Consider the following 14921-nt stretch of genomic DNA (forward strand, 5'->3'; position numbering starts at 1 on the left):
AAACAGACTGTAACAAGAGACAAAGAGAACACTATATAATCATAAATCGAACAATACAAAGGAAGATATAACAATTGTAAATATTTACGTACCTAATTACATAAAGCATGTGATAAGAAACATAAAAGAAGTAACTGAGAGTAATACAATAGTAGTAGAGGACTTTAACACCTCACTTACATCAATAGACTGGTCATCCAAACAGAAAATCATCAAAGAAACAATGGCTTTGAATAACACATGGGACCATATTGAATTAACAGATACATTCAGAACATTCCATCCTGAAGCAGCAGAATATACATTCTGGACACATGGAATGTTGTCCAGAACAGAGAACCAATTAGATCACAAAACACATCTCAACAAATTCACAAAGATCCAAGTCATAGCAGGCATCTTTTCTGACTGCAACTATGAAACTAAGAATCAACAAGAAGAAGAAATCTGGAAAGATCACCAATACATGGAGATTAAATAACATGCTACTAAACAATGAACAAGTCAATCAAGAAATTAAAGAGGAAATCAAAAGATAAAAAGGAAAAGACAAAGGGACAAAAACAAAGACAAAAGACAAAAGACAAAGAGGAAATCAAGTGAAAATGAAACACAATGGTTCAAAATCTTTGGGGTGCACCAAAAGCTATTCTAAGAGGGAAGTATAGAGCAATACAGGCCCACCTCAAGTAGAAGTCTCAGATACACAATCTAACCTTATATCTAAAGGAGCTAGAAAAAGAAGATCAAACAGATAAAGGAAATAAAGATCATACTCAATGTTGACTGGGAAAATTTAACTATGAATGAAGAGATGAAACTTCTGAGGAAAAATAATCAAATGGATGAACCTCATCTGTTTGAAGCTGAGAAAGATTTATTTCCTGAAGGCAGTGAAAATACAGGCCTTGGAAGCAGTAGTTCTAACTGCCAGGAGACAAAAGAATGAGTAAGGTCCAATACCAGTAAAATGAGACAATCTCAGAATCATCTACAGAAAAAAATGACGATGTTACAGAAGTTCTAGATGGATTATTTACGTACAGTTCTACTTTTACACTGTATGAAATTTTAATGAAATAAAGTCGGCAAAATAAGTTTTACAAGATAAGCAGATTGTAAAATAAAGTACGTTATTGGATAAGTCCTAAGAGAGTTGTTCATGCAGAACTGTAAATTATGAACTGTTCTGGGTCTTGCTTAGTACTGATTTTTTTTTTTTTTGGAGGGGGCTGGGGCCACCAGTTAAATTTTGGTTTGTATATAGTTTTTTTTTTTTATTTAGAATTAAATTTTTTATTTTATTTTTAGAAAAGCTTTTATCTGAGACAGGGAGAGAGTGCAAGAGTGTGCACATGCATGAGTGGTGGAAGGGGCAGAGGGAGATGGAAAGAACCCTCAAGCCAGCTCCTCCATGAGCCCAGAGTTTGACCCAGGGTTCAGTCCCAGGACCCTGAGATCATGACCTGGGCCAAAACCAAGAGTAAGATACTTAACCAACTGAGTCACCCAGATACGCTTATAATTCAAATTTTTAAATGGAAGTAGCAATAACAATTTTTAAACCTTTGGAGAGTGTCACCTTTAGTTTATAGATATACACGAAAGCTTTTTGTCTTGTCTTTTTCTGACAGCTTTAGCAGTTTTCCTATTTTGGTCAGTTTCAACATTTTACCATATGAATTATATGTCTTTGTGTTAGTTCCATACTACTTATAAATACATATTACCTATATTTATCTCTTACAGGAAAATATAAAATTTATCCCTTTAGAATAATATGTGTTTATATGTAATATAGTATATGCCATGTAATATATAATATACATAATATACCATTCAATATAATACATTTTATGTAAAATATATAACATGTTATATGATTATATAAAAACTATTATATATAATATACAACTCAATGATATATTATAAATTATCTAGTTTATAAATTTATAGAATTTATAATATAATTACATAATGTATAAACTAAAAATATGTACTTATATAAAATATATACTGTGTATATTAAATTTGATTATAGGAACATGTTAATATATATATGTTTTATTTTTATATATAAATATAAAAATATAGTTAGATATAACTATATCTAAATATACATCTATTTTTCTAGGTTTTGTTTTCCTGCTTCTATAAAAGATTAATTTATATATGTCCATAAATGAAATGTATATTTATATAACTTATACTAAATGTATTGTATATAACTCCATATTTTATATATCCTATATTGTGTAGTTTAACATATATTACATATAAATACACGTATATTATCCTAAGGGGAAAATGTTATTTTTGTGTTTTTAGGAGATGAGTATATACATAAATATATATGCAATATGTATTTATAAATAGAATATACTACATATAATTTATATGTAATTGTAAATTACATATAAATTACATACTACATAATATATGATACATATTTAAACACGTACTACTCTAAGAGGGAAATATATTATCCTATTATAGTAATATCAAATTATATATTTATGACTATTAGTTAGTATATAATATATATTATTGTACACTGTATATTTATGTATAATATACATTTATATCATTATAAATTATAAAATTATGTATAATATACATTTATATCATTATATACATGTTATTCCATGGGGGAAAATGTTTTATTTTTCTGTTTGTCTAAGAGATGAATAAAATCGATACTTTTTTTTCAATTGATAATCAGTGAGTTCATCTCTCTCAAGGCAGTTTCTTTCTGACTACATATATTCCTTGACTTGTGATGGAGTTAGTTCCCAATAAACCCTTTTTGATTGAAGATATTAAAAGTAAAAAATACATTTAATACACGAAACCTACCCAACATCATAACTTAGCCTAGCCTACCTTTTCTTTTTTATGTTATGTTAGTCACCATACAGTACATCATTATTTTTTGATGTAGTGTTCTGTGGTACATTGTTTGTGTATAACGCAGTGCTCCATGCAATACATTCCCTCCTTAATACCCATCACCAGTCTAAGCCATTCCCCCATCCGCCCTCCCCTCTGAAACCCTCAGTTTGTTTCCTGGAGTCTATAGACTCTCATGGTTCATCTCCCCCTCTGATTTCCCCCACTTCATTTTTCCCTTCCTTCTCCTAATGTCCTCCACACTATTCCTTATGTTCCATATATAAGTAAAATTGTCTTTCTCTGCTTGACTTATTTCACTTAGTGTAATCCCCTCCAGTTCCAACCATGTTGATGCAAATGATGGGTATTCATCCTTTTTGATGGCTGAGTAATTTTACATTGTATATTTGAGCCACATCTTCTTTATCCACTCATCTGTTGAAGGGCATCTCAGCTCCTTATGGGTTGGCTATTGTGGACATTGCTGCTATGAACACTGGGGTGCATGTACCCATTCTTTTCACTACATCAGTATTTTTGGAGTAAATGCCGAGTAGTACAACTTCTGGGTCATAGGGTAGCTCTATTTTTAATAAAGGAACCTCCATACTGTTTTCCAATGTGGCTGTACCAACTTACATTCCGACCAACAGTGTTAGAGGGTTCCCCTTTCTCTGTTGTTGTTTCCTGCCTTGTCAATTTTTGCCATTCTATCTGGTGTAAGGAGGTATCTCAATGTGGTTTTAAGTTGAATTTCCTTGATGGCTAATGATATTGAACTTTTTTTCATGTGTCTGTTAGACATTCTTATGTCTTCTTTGGAGAAGCATCTGTTCATGTCTTCTGCCCATTTTTTTGACTTAATTGGTTTTTTGGGGGTTGAGGTTAAGAAGTTCTTCATACATCTTGGATACCAGTCCTTTATCTATAATGTCATTTACAAATATCTTCTGAAGTCAAACTCTCTCTGTTCATAGATGACATGATACTTTATGTAGAAAACCCAAAAGTCTCTACTCCAAAATTACTAGAATTCATACATAAATTCAGTAATATGGCAGGATACAAAATCAATGTGCAGAAATCCGTTGCTTTCTTCTACACTAACAATGAAAATATAGAAAGGGAAATTAGAGAATCAATTCCATTTACTATAGCACCAACAACTATATGATACCTGCGAATAAACCTAACCAAAGAGGTAAAGGATCTGTACTCAAGGAACTACAGAACACTCATGAAAGAAATTGAAGAAGACACAAAAGATGGAAAAACATTCCATGCTCATGGATTGGAAGAATAAACATTGTTAAAATATCTAGGCTGCCCAGAACAATCTATACCTCCAATGCCAAAATGCCAAAGGTATTTTTCAAAGTACTGGGACAAACTATCCTAAAATTTGTATGGAACCAGAGAAGATCTCAAACCACCAAGGAAATGTTGAAAAAGAAAAATGAAGCTAGGGGCATCACATAGCCTGATTTCAAGCTTTATTACAAAGCTGTGATCACCAACACAGCATGGGACTGGCACAAAAACAGACACATAGAACAACGGAACAGAGTAGAGAGCCCAGATATGGACCCTCAACTCTATGGTCAAATAATCTTCAACAAAGCAGGAAAAAATATCCGTGGAAAAAAAAGACAGTCTCTTCAATAAATGGTGCTGGGAAACTTGGACAGCTATGTACAGAAGAATGAAACTTAACCATTGTCTTATACCATACACAAAGATAAACTCTAAATGGATGAAAGACTTCAACATTGGCAGGGATGCATCAAAATCCTAGAGAAGAATACAGGCAGTGTAACCCTCTTCGACATCATCCATAGCAACTTCTTTCAAGACACATCTCCAAAGTCAAGGGAAACAAAAGCAAAAATGAACTTTTGGGACTTCATCAAGATAAAAGTCTCCTGCACAGCAAAGGAAACTGTCAACAAAACAAAGCAGCCTAGTCTACCTTAATTGTGCTCAAAAACACATTATCCTATAGTTGGACAAAATCATCTGATAGGAAGTCTATTTTGTAGTAAAGTGTTGAATGTCCCATGTAATATATTGAATACTGCACTGAGTAGAAAAAACAAACATGGCTATACAGACACACAATTGTTGTCAGGGTATCAACTGTACACGCTCATGATCACATAGCTGCTGGGAACTGCAGCTGATGAAAATAATTGCACAGCAGATCACTAGCCTGGGAAAAGATCAAACTTCAAACTTCAAAGTGTGAGGTCTACTGAATGCTCATCACTTTCACACTGTTGTAAAGTCGAGCATTTTTTATTTTTATTTTTTATTTAAATTCAAGTTAGTTAACATATAGTGTAGTACTGGTTTCAGGAGTAGAATTCAGTGATTCATCACTTTTTTTTATTTATTTATTTATTTATTTATTTATTTAAGATTTTATTTATCTGACAGATGGAGATCACAAGTAGGAAGAGAAACAGGCAGAGAGGGAGGAGGAAGCAGGCTCCCTGCTGAGCAGAGAGCCTGATGCAGGGCTTGATCCCAGAGAGCCTGATGCAGGGCTTGGGATCATGACCTGAGTTGAAGGCAGAGACTTTAGCCCACTGAGCCACCCAGGCACTCCTATTACTTATATTTAACACCCCGTGCTTATCCCCACAAGTGCCTTCTTTAATGCCCATCACCCATTTAACCCATCCCCTACTCCACATCCCCTCCAACAACCCTGAGTTTGTTCTTTGAACTACAGAGTCTCTCATAGTTTACCTCCCCATTTTTTAAAAGATTTTATTTATTTATTTGACAGAGCGAGATCACAAGTAGGCAGAGAGAGAGAAGAGGAAACAGGCTCCCTGACAAGCAGAGAGTCCAACACAGGACTTGATCCCAGGACCCTGAGATCATGACCTGAGCTGAAAGCAGAGGCTTAACCCACTGAGCCACCCAGGCACCCCTGTTTTTTTTTAATCTTATTTTTCCTCCATTTCCTCTATGTTTATGCTTTGTTTCTTAAATTCCACACAAAATTGAAATCATATATTTGTCTTTCTCTAACATTTCATTTAGCATAATACACTCTGGTTCCATCCACATTGTTGTAAATGGCAAGATTTCATCATTTTTGATGGCTGAGTAATATTCCATTATATATCTATAGCACACATCTTCTTTATCCATCATCAGTCAATGGTCAACAGCCAAATCATGGAAAGAGCCCAACAGCCCAAACTTTTTGATTGGAGTCTGTCTGTAATTCAAGATCTGGTCCTTCTGAAATCTTGGAAACTAAGCTAAAGTTCCAGGTTAAGCACAGTCCAAGAGATCTGTTCAAACTAAAATTCTTCTATCTCCTTTTGTGGTGCTTGATAAAAAGACTTCATGATTTTTGAGAAAATATTTTTTGTCTTAGCTTATTATTTTATAGAATGAATACTTATTAAGCTGACATAAGACCATCTCAGAAGCACTAGGAAGGTTCACTGCACTGCTTGTTTTTCAGAATATTTGTGAATATTACACATTTTTTTCTAAAATATTCTAGAGTATGCAATGGTCAATAGAATGAAATATGCCATTGTACTGGAAGAATTAATGTATCACTTTAGTGATATACTTGAACTAGATGACTAAAGGTTTAGGGGTGCATAGAAACCACAATAATTTGTACAACATTTTAAAGTGCATTAAATATTTTTTAACATGATTCTTTAACAGCCAGTGTTCTTTTTTTATTTCAACACAAAGCATAATGACTACCCCAAATGCATGATTTTTAATTCACATATTTAAAAGTCATGTGACTTGTACAACTTCCCTATCAAAATTATTAGCCCCCAAATTTATACCTGTTTCTTCAGCTGTATCTTTTGATTTTTTAAAAATTTCTGTAAAGTAGATGTTATAGAAGGTAACACCTTCACTGTCTTCATGAAGTGGTGTATAATTGTATGATCCCTGTATGTAAATAGAATGCTTGTTTGTAAACAGGGCTTTTTAAAAAATAATAATAAATATTTTATTTACCTATTTGAGAGAGACAGAGAGAGAGGGAGAGCATGTACGCATGAGCAGGGGTATGGCCAGAGGGAGAAGAAGGCTCCCTACTGAACATGGAGCACAACACAGTGCTTGATCCCAGGACTCCAAGATCTTGACCTGAGCTGATAGCAGCTGCTTAACCAACAGAACCATCCAGGTACCCCTAAATACTAGGGCTTTTAATATAGAATTTTAGATAGCAGTAAATATTAAAGTTATCACAAGTAATAAATATGTAAATGTTGTAAGAACTGTACAACAATATTGAAGGAATCTCAGATTTGGGGAATTAAAATGTCAGTCAAAAAAGATGTATTATATGATTCCACTTATGTGAAATTCAAGAAAAAGTAAAACTAATTTTCACTTTTTACTAATTTTAATTTTTACTTTTACTAATAATTACCTCCAGTGTGTTGGGATATTGACTAAGAAAGAGCAAGAAATGTTCTATATATTGATAGGGATGTTGGTTAAATGCATATATAACCTATATATAATTTCATCAAGAGCCACTTAAGATTAGAGCAATTTATAGTATTTGTTATGCCCCAACAAAAGCATAATAATATATGCATGTTTATGTGTAGACTTATATGCAGACATATACATAATTATATCATATTGATATAATAATATAAATTATACTAATATATAGCATATGCAAACTTCTTAAATGATGGCTTTTAACTGGAATTTCATATTAAACATCATTTTATGTTTGAATTAATAATTTATTAGTTATGGTAAAAGAAATTAGATTTAGCCAGCGGGACTCAGTTTAGATCTCAATTTTGTTGGCAACATCCAAAGTATCACAGTCAGGAGCCCATGAAATACATGCCTTCTTCTATCAGGCTTGATAAGGGTGTTGACCTTGGCCACATCAATGTCCTAGAGCTTCTTCACAGCCTGTTTGATCTCGTGCTTGTTGGCTTTGACTCCACAGTGAACACAAGTGTGTTATTGTTTTCTATTTTCTTCATGGCTGACTCCATAATCAGGGGAAATTGATGATGGCATAGTGGTCAAGTTTGTTTCTCCTTGGGGGGGGTGTTCTTTTATTTTTTAATTTTTTATTTTATATTTTTATCCCCAGGGGTACAGGTCTGTGAATCGCCAGGTTTACACACTTCACAGCTCTCACCATAACACATACCCTCCCCAATGTCCATAACCCCACCTTCTGGGGGTGTTCTTTTGAGGATATTTGGGCTGCCTTTAGAGATACAACATCAGAATGTAGGTGATCTGCCGATTGTTTTTGATGACCGTGGATGCCTTTCAAGAAAGCAGCACTTTCTTGATCTTCTAAGCCTTTGACTTGGCTTTGGGCTTAAAAGGGTCAGTGGCTTCCTTGTCTTTGTTGTCATCTTCATGGAAGGGTGAAATAACTTAATCCACAGAATCTAAGGCAGTATGCTTCCACTATAACTTAAAACCTAAGAACATTTATTTTATTTAAAGAATTCTCATCCTTTTCTCTTATGATAAGACTATAAAAATGACCATAATTTATTGCAATTCCTGCCATCAAGAGATGCAGTCTGTTCTACTCCTTGAATCTGGACTGAATTGTAAATTTTCTTTGTACCACAGAATGACATAGAAGCCACATTATACTAGTTTGAACCTGGGCTGTCAAGGCCTCTGTATTCTTTTGCTTGCTGTTTGTGGGACCTTTGCCACTTCTACCACATGAACAAGCCTGAACTAGTCTGTTGGAGCATGAGACATCACATGGAGACATCCAACCATCCCATTTATTAATTTATTTATTGGTTTGTTTGTTTTTAAGATTTTACTTATTTATTTAAAGTACATGAGTGTGAGTGAGCAGGGAGAGGGGCAAAGGAAGAGGGAAAATAACCTCAAGCAGAATTTGTGCTGAGCGTGTGGAGCCCAACACTGGGCTCAATCTCATGACCCTAAGATCATGACCTGAACCAAAATCAAGAGTTGGATCCTTAAGTAACTGTGCCACCCAGGTACTTCTCCAACCACACCATTTTAGAATAGCCAATCCTCGGATGCCAAGTAGTTACCTGCAGATGTATGCATCAGCCCGGCTGTGATTAGTCAAATCTGTCCCTGATCAGCAGAACCACCCAGTAAAGCCCAACCTAAATTCAAAAGCCACATTATCATAAACGAAGTAAATGGTTGGTGTTATAAGTCCCTAATTTTTTGGGTGGTCCATTACACAGCAAAAACTAATTGTTCTCAGTCCATTATAATTCTTTACCGGAAAGAGTAAATTTTTGGAACACTGCCATCTCTGGGCCAATATTAAACTTATGACTCCACAGTCTATGTTTACTGAGAATTATGAGCACTTGTTAAATACACTTACCTCAATGGGATTCCTATAGAAAGACTCTTTTCCTGAAGATGGGAATGACATGCCAATGATACGCTCTGTAAGCCAAAATAGTCACTACTATGAATGTCATTATAAAGTGAAACAATATATGAGAACTTAACTTATATACAATTGGACTCCTTTTACATAGAAAAGAACTTTCTGGATTAAGAATAATGGAGAAAAAAGCTACTTCTCAGTATAATCAAGAAAACATTAAATTATCTGCTATAATGACCGTTAAACTCACACAGTGTTCTTAAGACTCAACTGGTTCCCACCATATGGGACAGATTTGTGTTGACCAGTGGTGAGAATTTATTTCCTAAGTAGATAACAAAAAAAAAAAAAAAATGAGAAATCTGGGTTCCAGCAATGGTGGGAACTCTCAGGGTGCCTTCCAGAGTTCCTGACTCAGAAAACTGAGATCTCTTATTCTCTACAGTTTCTGGAATGGAACAGGTCTTTCTGAAATCCTTGTACCCCAGAAAAACACTAGAACTCAAATTCCAAACCAAACAAAGGGAGCTAACTGGAAATCCATTCAATTTCCTGGAAGGTAACCAAGCAGCCCTGATTTGAGAGGACAGTGCAGATTTTCCATTGTCAGGGATAAACTACAAATATGTTGTGCCACCATAGTGGCTCATGTCTTCATGAATAAAGAATGCTTTGAAAGAACATGGCTCAGACAAAGCAAGAACAAGATGAACATATTTACTCACACACCAGAAATATTTGATGTTAATACAAGTAAATCAACAGTTAAACTTTACAAACCGGTAATATAAGTGAGGTCTAGGTCAAATCCATCCTTCATGTACCGCCGTTTGTTTCCTGAAACCTGAGAGTTGAAAACAATCATTAACTTATGAGATGAAAAATCATCATAAAAATAAAGATTATTATATAGTTATCTAAAACTCTTGTCAGTATTTCCTGAAGCAAACATATTCTGAATCATAAACATATTTTGCCTGCTTACCATCCTTCTGGCCAGCTGTTCAAGATGTCTCTTTTGATGAGCCAGATGAAAAACTCTTACAAGAATGACAAGTCGTAGAGGTCGAAAGAAAATAGTCAATCTAACGGTAAAGAGATTCATTTTTGCTTTAGAAATAGGATTTTGTCAATATGGATCAAGCCTAGAGCTGTAGTTCTTAACCAGGGGTGATTTTGCACACACACCCCCCAACCAAGCCTCCTAACCACCCCCCTATAGGATACTTGGCCATGTCTGGGGATATTTTTGGTTGTCACACTGTATGAGGGCATGCTACTTGTAAGTAGTGGGTAGAAGCCAGGAATGCTACTAAACACCAATGCACAGGACAGCCCTTATAACAAAAGAACTCTGGTCCAAAGTACCCGTAGTGCAGAGCTTGAGAAACTCTGGGGGAGAAAAATAGTTATATGATAGACTTAGAATTTGCGGATTGAACTTTTGTGATTTAAGATGAGCATTTCCCCATCATTTTCACATCAAAACTTTCTTCTGTCAAAATGGTTCTTGTTCACCTGTGTATTTCCCATCAGTAATGAGGCTCACTACAGCTGCTAACCCATTATCAGGCAGGCAGCAGATCAAGATATTTCCCAAGTGTGCTAGCTGGTGGCTCTCCTACCACCAGAAAAAAACATGATGGCAGAGAACTGGATGGTTTGAATATGTGCTTCTTTAACTTGAGTGTGCATATGATTCAGTAGGTCTGGAGTAGGACCTGAGGTGGTTTTCCTCTTGCATTTATAGCTAGTTCTTTGGTGATACTGAGGTTGCCAGTCAGAGGACCATACTGGATCTAGTTATTTTAAAACAACTCCAAAAGCCTATGATAGACATCACATTTTATTGGGACATGAAATAAATCCTAAGCTGTTGGGCTACAGAAAGGATCAAGATGTTGGGACTAATGAGTGAGCCACCCTACATCTATATCTCAATATACATGTTCCTTTTCTTCATTTCTACTGTAGCAAGAGGAAAAGCAGGGGAGAGGGGGACATTTTCAGTCTCTCATACACATTTTAGTTCCCTGATACCTAAATAGTTCTAATGTTGCCTCGGCTTTCTTCATTTTAGCTTTACTGCAAAATTCCACTACCATGATTTTACCGATGTCACCTTGCTTTCTGGTCCATTTGTTCTTTCTGAGAGAAATCTTGGGAGTCACCCAAATTTTGGATATGTTCAAACTAGTGCTCTCTTGGTTACAGGAAAAACCCAGGGATTTCATGTGTAAGGAACTTGTAATTGAAACTCAATGGGAATTCAGTGGGAATTTCTTTTTTAAATTTAAGTTCAACTAGCCAAGATATAATACATCATTAGTTTTTGATGCAATGTTCAAGGATTCATTAGTTGCCTAAAATACCCAGTGCTCATCACATCACATGCCCTCCTTAATGCCCATTGGGAGTATCACAATGCCTGGCTTCAAGCTGTATTACAAAGTTGTGATCATCAAGACAGCATGGTACTAACACAAAAATAGACACATAGATCAATGGAATAGAAAGCCCAAAAATGGACCCTTAAAGGCACCTGTGTGGCTCAGTGGGTTAAGCTGCTGCCTTTGGCTCAGGTCATGATCTCAGGGTCCTGGGACCGAGTCCCGCATCTGGCTCTCTGCTCAGCAGGGAGCCTGCTTCCCCCCCCCCTCTCTCTGCCACTCTGTCTACTTGTGATCTTTGTCTGTCAAATAAATAAATAAAATCTTTTTTTTTAATGGACCCTTAACTCTAGGATCAACCAATTTTTGAAAAAGCAGGAGAGAATCTCCAATGGGAAAGAAACATCTTTTCAATAAATGGTACTAGGAAAGTTGGACAGCCACATGCAGAATGAAACTGGATCATTTCCTTACACCATACACAAAGATAAACTCAAAATGGATGAAAGACATAAATGTGAGATAGGAATCCATCAAAATCCTAGAGGAGAACAAAGGCAATAACCTCTTAAACCTCAGTGGGAATTTCAAAATGTAGAGAAGCTCAAGTGAGTACAAGAGGCAAAGTCCCAACTTTCTTCTTTGGAGGCTCCATGTTCTTTATTCAGCTAAAGGTACTTAATCTGTATACCCTTCACTCTTCCCTAAATACAACCATCTTTTAGTTTCTAAGTATGTGGAAATTTGTCTAAATATTCATTTTTGGTAGCTTATTTGGTTCAGGATCAGCACATTCAGACTTCAAAAGATTATACAAAAGGAAAAATACAGAAAAAGACCCCCACCCCCCAAAAAGAAAAGAAATTAAACTTTAAGAGAAATAAACATAAATATCTTACCTGGGGGTAGTTTGAAGAGACTTAAAGTCAAAAAACATATAAATAATATCAATCAATAGAGTCATTACAATAATGACAGCATCCAAAAAGTTAAGTGCATCAGAAAAATAGTATTTTATCCTGTAGTATAAAACAGAAAATATTAATGTGTGCTGTCCCAAAGAAATAAAGATATTTTAAAAACAAATTATTTGACTTATTCCATTAACAATTCTAGTTTAATGGATTCTTTAACATGCATACTAGACTAGATTAAGGAGGAAAACATCCAAATTGTATCTTATTTTATAAATACAAGTGACAAAAGCATTAATATGGCAACTTAAGTATGGTAAGAGATAGAACCAAACCATTGAATAAGAGGCAAGCAATACCTTCACGCATTGGGTGAGAAAGGTGAGCTGTTTGGCAATATTACTGAGCAACAGAAGCTAAATGTGTCACAGCCTTAGAGCAAGTGGGCTGTGAGGATTGTGCAGTCCAGTAATTTGGTTTGCAAACTCTGGCTTTGTGCCTACAGTAGAATCCCTGTAGGCTGGGATTTCCCCTGTAAGAGTTGAACTTCTAACCACTTTGCCTTTCTCCCCAACACTGGCTCCTTTAGCCAGGAGCACTGGTGCTCCAAGGAACTCTTCTTTGAATTCAGGGGTAGCTCCTCTAAGGCTCTGAATAACCTAGGGGTAAAAACCTTGGTTCTGAAGTAGGAGGATAGAAGTTCAGCAGAAGAGGAGACAAGTAGCCTTCTGAAGTGCTCTACATGAAATGAGACTGGGGAATTAGTCCCTGACTCTCACTGTTGACATCTTCCAGGGCTTGGCCTGCTTCATTCACCTTTTCATAAATCCAGCAAGCAAAGAAAATCAGCTGCTGCCTGACCACCAAGCTTTACTGATGGGATGAGCATGCCACAGATCTCTTAATGTACTTCAACATAAATATTCTTTCAACCCAAGGTAGGTGATTGTTCATGACCTATTATCTAGTATTGATACACTGTCAGATTTTATTTAGATTCAACTCTTGTTGAGATTTATATTCATAGCTCACACACATTTTCCTCTTATTAATGTGCACACAGAGACACAATAGTTGCCTGGACCCACTTTGCAATCTCTTTAATCTTTACCTGCTGAAGGATCTACAACATATTGTTGGAAACTAGAGTGCCAGCTGCAACAATAATACTAAAGCCCAATCCAGGAGAAATTAGAATTTGGATTGTTTTCTTGTTGACCATTCCTCCAAGGGGAATAGTTTTTCTTTTCTTTTTACATTTCTTTTTCTTAGTTATTGATCTAGTGTTCCATGATTCATTATTTGCATATAACATCCAGTGTTCATTGCAATATATGCCCTCCTTAATACCCATAATCAGACTAAAACAACCCTAACCTCCTCCCTCTGAAACCCTCAGTTTGTTTCCCAGAGTCCATAGTCTTTCATTGCTCGTCACCTGCTCTGATTCCACCCCCTTCATTTTTCCTTCCTTCTCCTAATGTCCTCCATGCTATTCCTTATGTTCCACATATAAGGAAAACTATATCATAATTGTCTTTCTCTGCTCGACTTATTTCACTTAGCATAATCCCTTCCAGTTCCATCCATGTCAATCCATGTATACAATGGAATATTACTCGGCCATAAGAAAGGATTAATACCCATCATTTGCATTGAGGAGAAATACTTTGATAAAGAGGGACACATTTGTTGGGTTGCCTTGTTAATTATTTTGGGATGTTGCTCATAGCAGTACAAAATAGCTTCACATGCTTTTAAACAATTAATCAAACTTACCCTTCTACATATACTCGAAGAAGAACATCCATCAAAAAAAATAAAGCAATAGCTAAAGAAATTGAATGATATTCCAAAGGAATATATGTTGTGCTATTAGCGACAATCAGGTCTGTAATGATGAGAGACAGATCCACAAAGACGAGCATAATTCCAAATATTCTACAACAGAGAAACAGAATAAAGATAAAGTGTTTTTTACTCTTAAACTTAGACTACATTTAGGCCAATGATATATACCAAAATGTCACTTGGGATTAAATTGTCCACTGGTACAGAATACTGTGTTGCCTTAGAATCTCAAAACAATTACTAAGTTTTTACCCAATGGAAGCAATTGTTAGAGAATTAAAATTCCCATACCAACATTTCATGTTATCATGCCCTTTTACAAAGGACACATCAGATTAATGCTTCAAGATAGCACAGGCAACCTGAATTAAAATTACATGTCTCAACATGTAAAGTAAGCTTAAATGCAAAATTTTTTTAAGGGGCTTCTACCAATATCTCATAATAGATAGAATCTCATTTGTATTGCTAACTTTCACAAATTTAGCA

At 35.4% G+C, this 14921-nt stretch overlaps 1 protein-coding gene across 1 annotated transcript in view; it reads right to left on the reverse strand.

Moving 5' to 3' along the window:
* LOC309849183 (phosphatidylinositol 3,4,5-trisphosphate 3-phosphatase TPTE2-like) overlaps nt 1-14921 on the reverse strand; it is a 134352-nt gene that overhangs the window by 39700 nt on the left and 79731 nt on the right. The window contains exons 23-27 of the mRNA XM_082701509.1: nt 14361-14522; nt 12567-12686; nt 10263-10362; nt 10058-10121; nt 9269-9333 (exon numbers count right to left, since the gene is read on the reverse strand). Of these exons, the coding sequence (XP_082557635.1) occupies nt 9269-9333; nt 10058-10121; nt 10263-10362; nt 12567-12686; nt 14361-14522 (511 nt within the window). The remainder of the gene's footprint in view (nt 1-9268; nt 9334-10057; nt 10122-10262; nt 10363-12566; nt 12687-14360; nt 14523-14921) is intronic.

This window comes from Mustela nivalis, assembly GCF_964662115.1.
Source record: "Mustela nivalis genome assembly, chromosome: 15".
Taxonomy (NCBI): Eukaryota; Metazoa; Chordata; class Mammalia; order Carnivora; family Mustelidae; genus Mustela; species Mustela nivalis.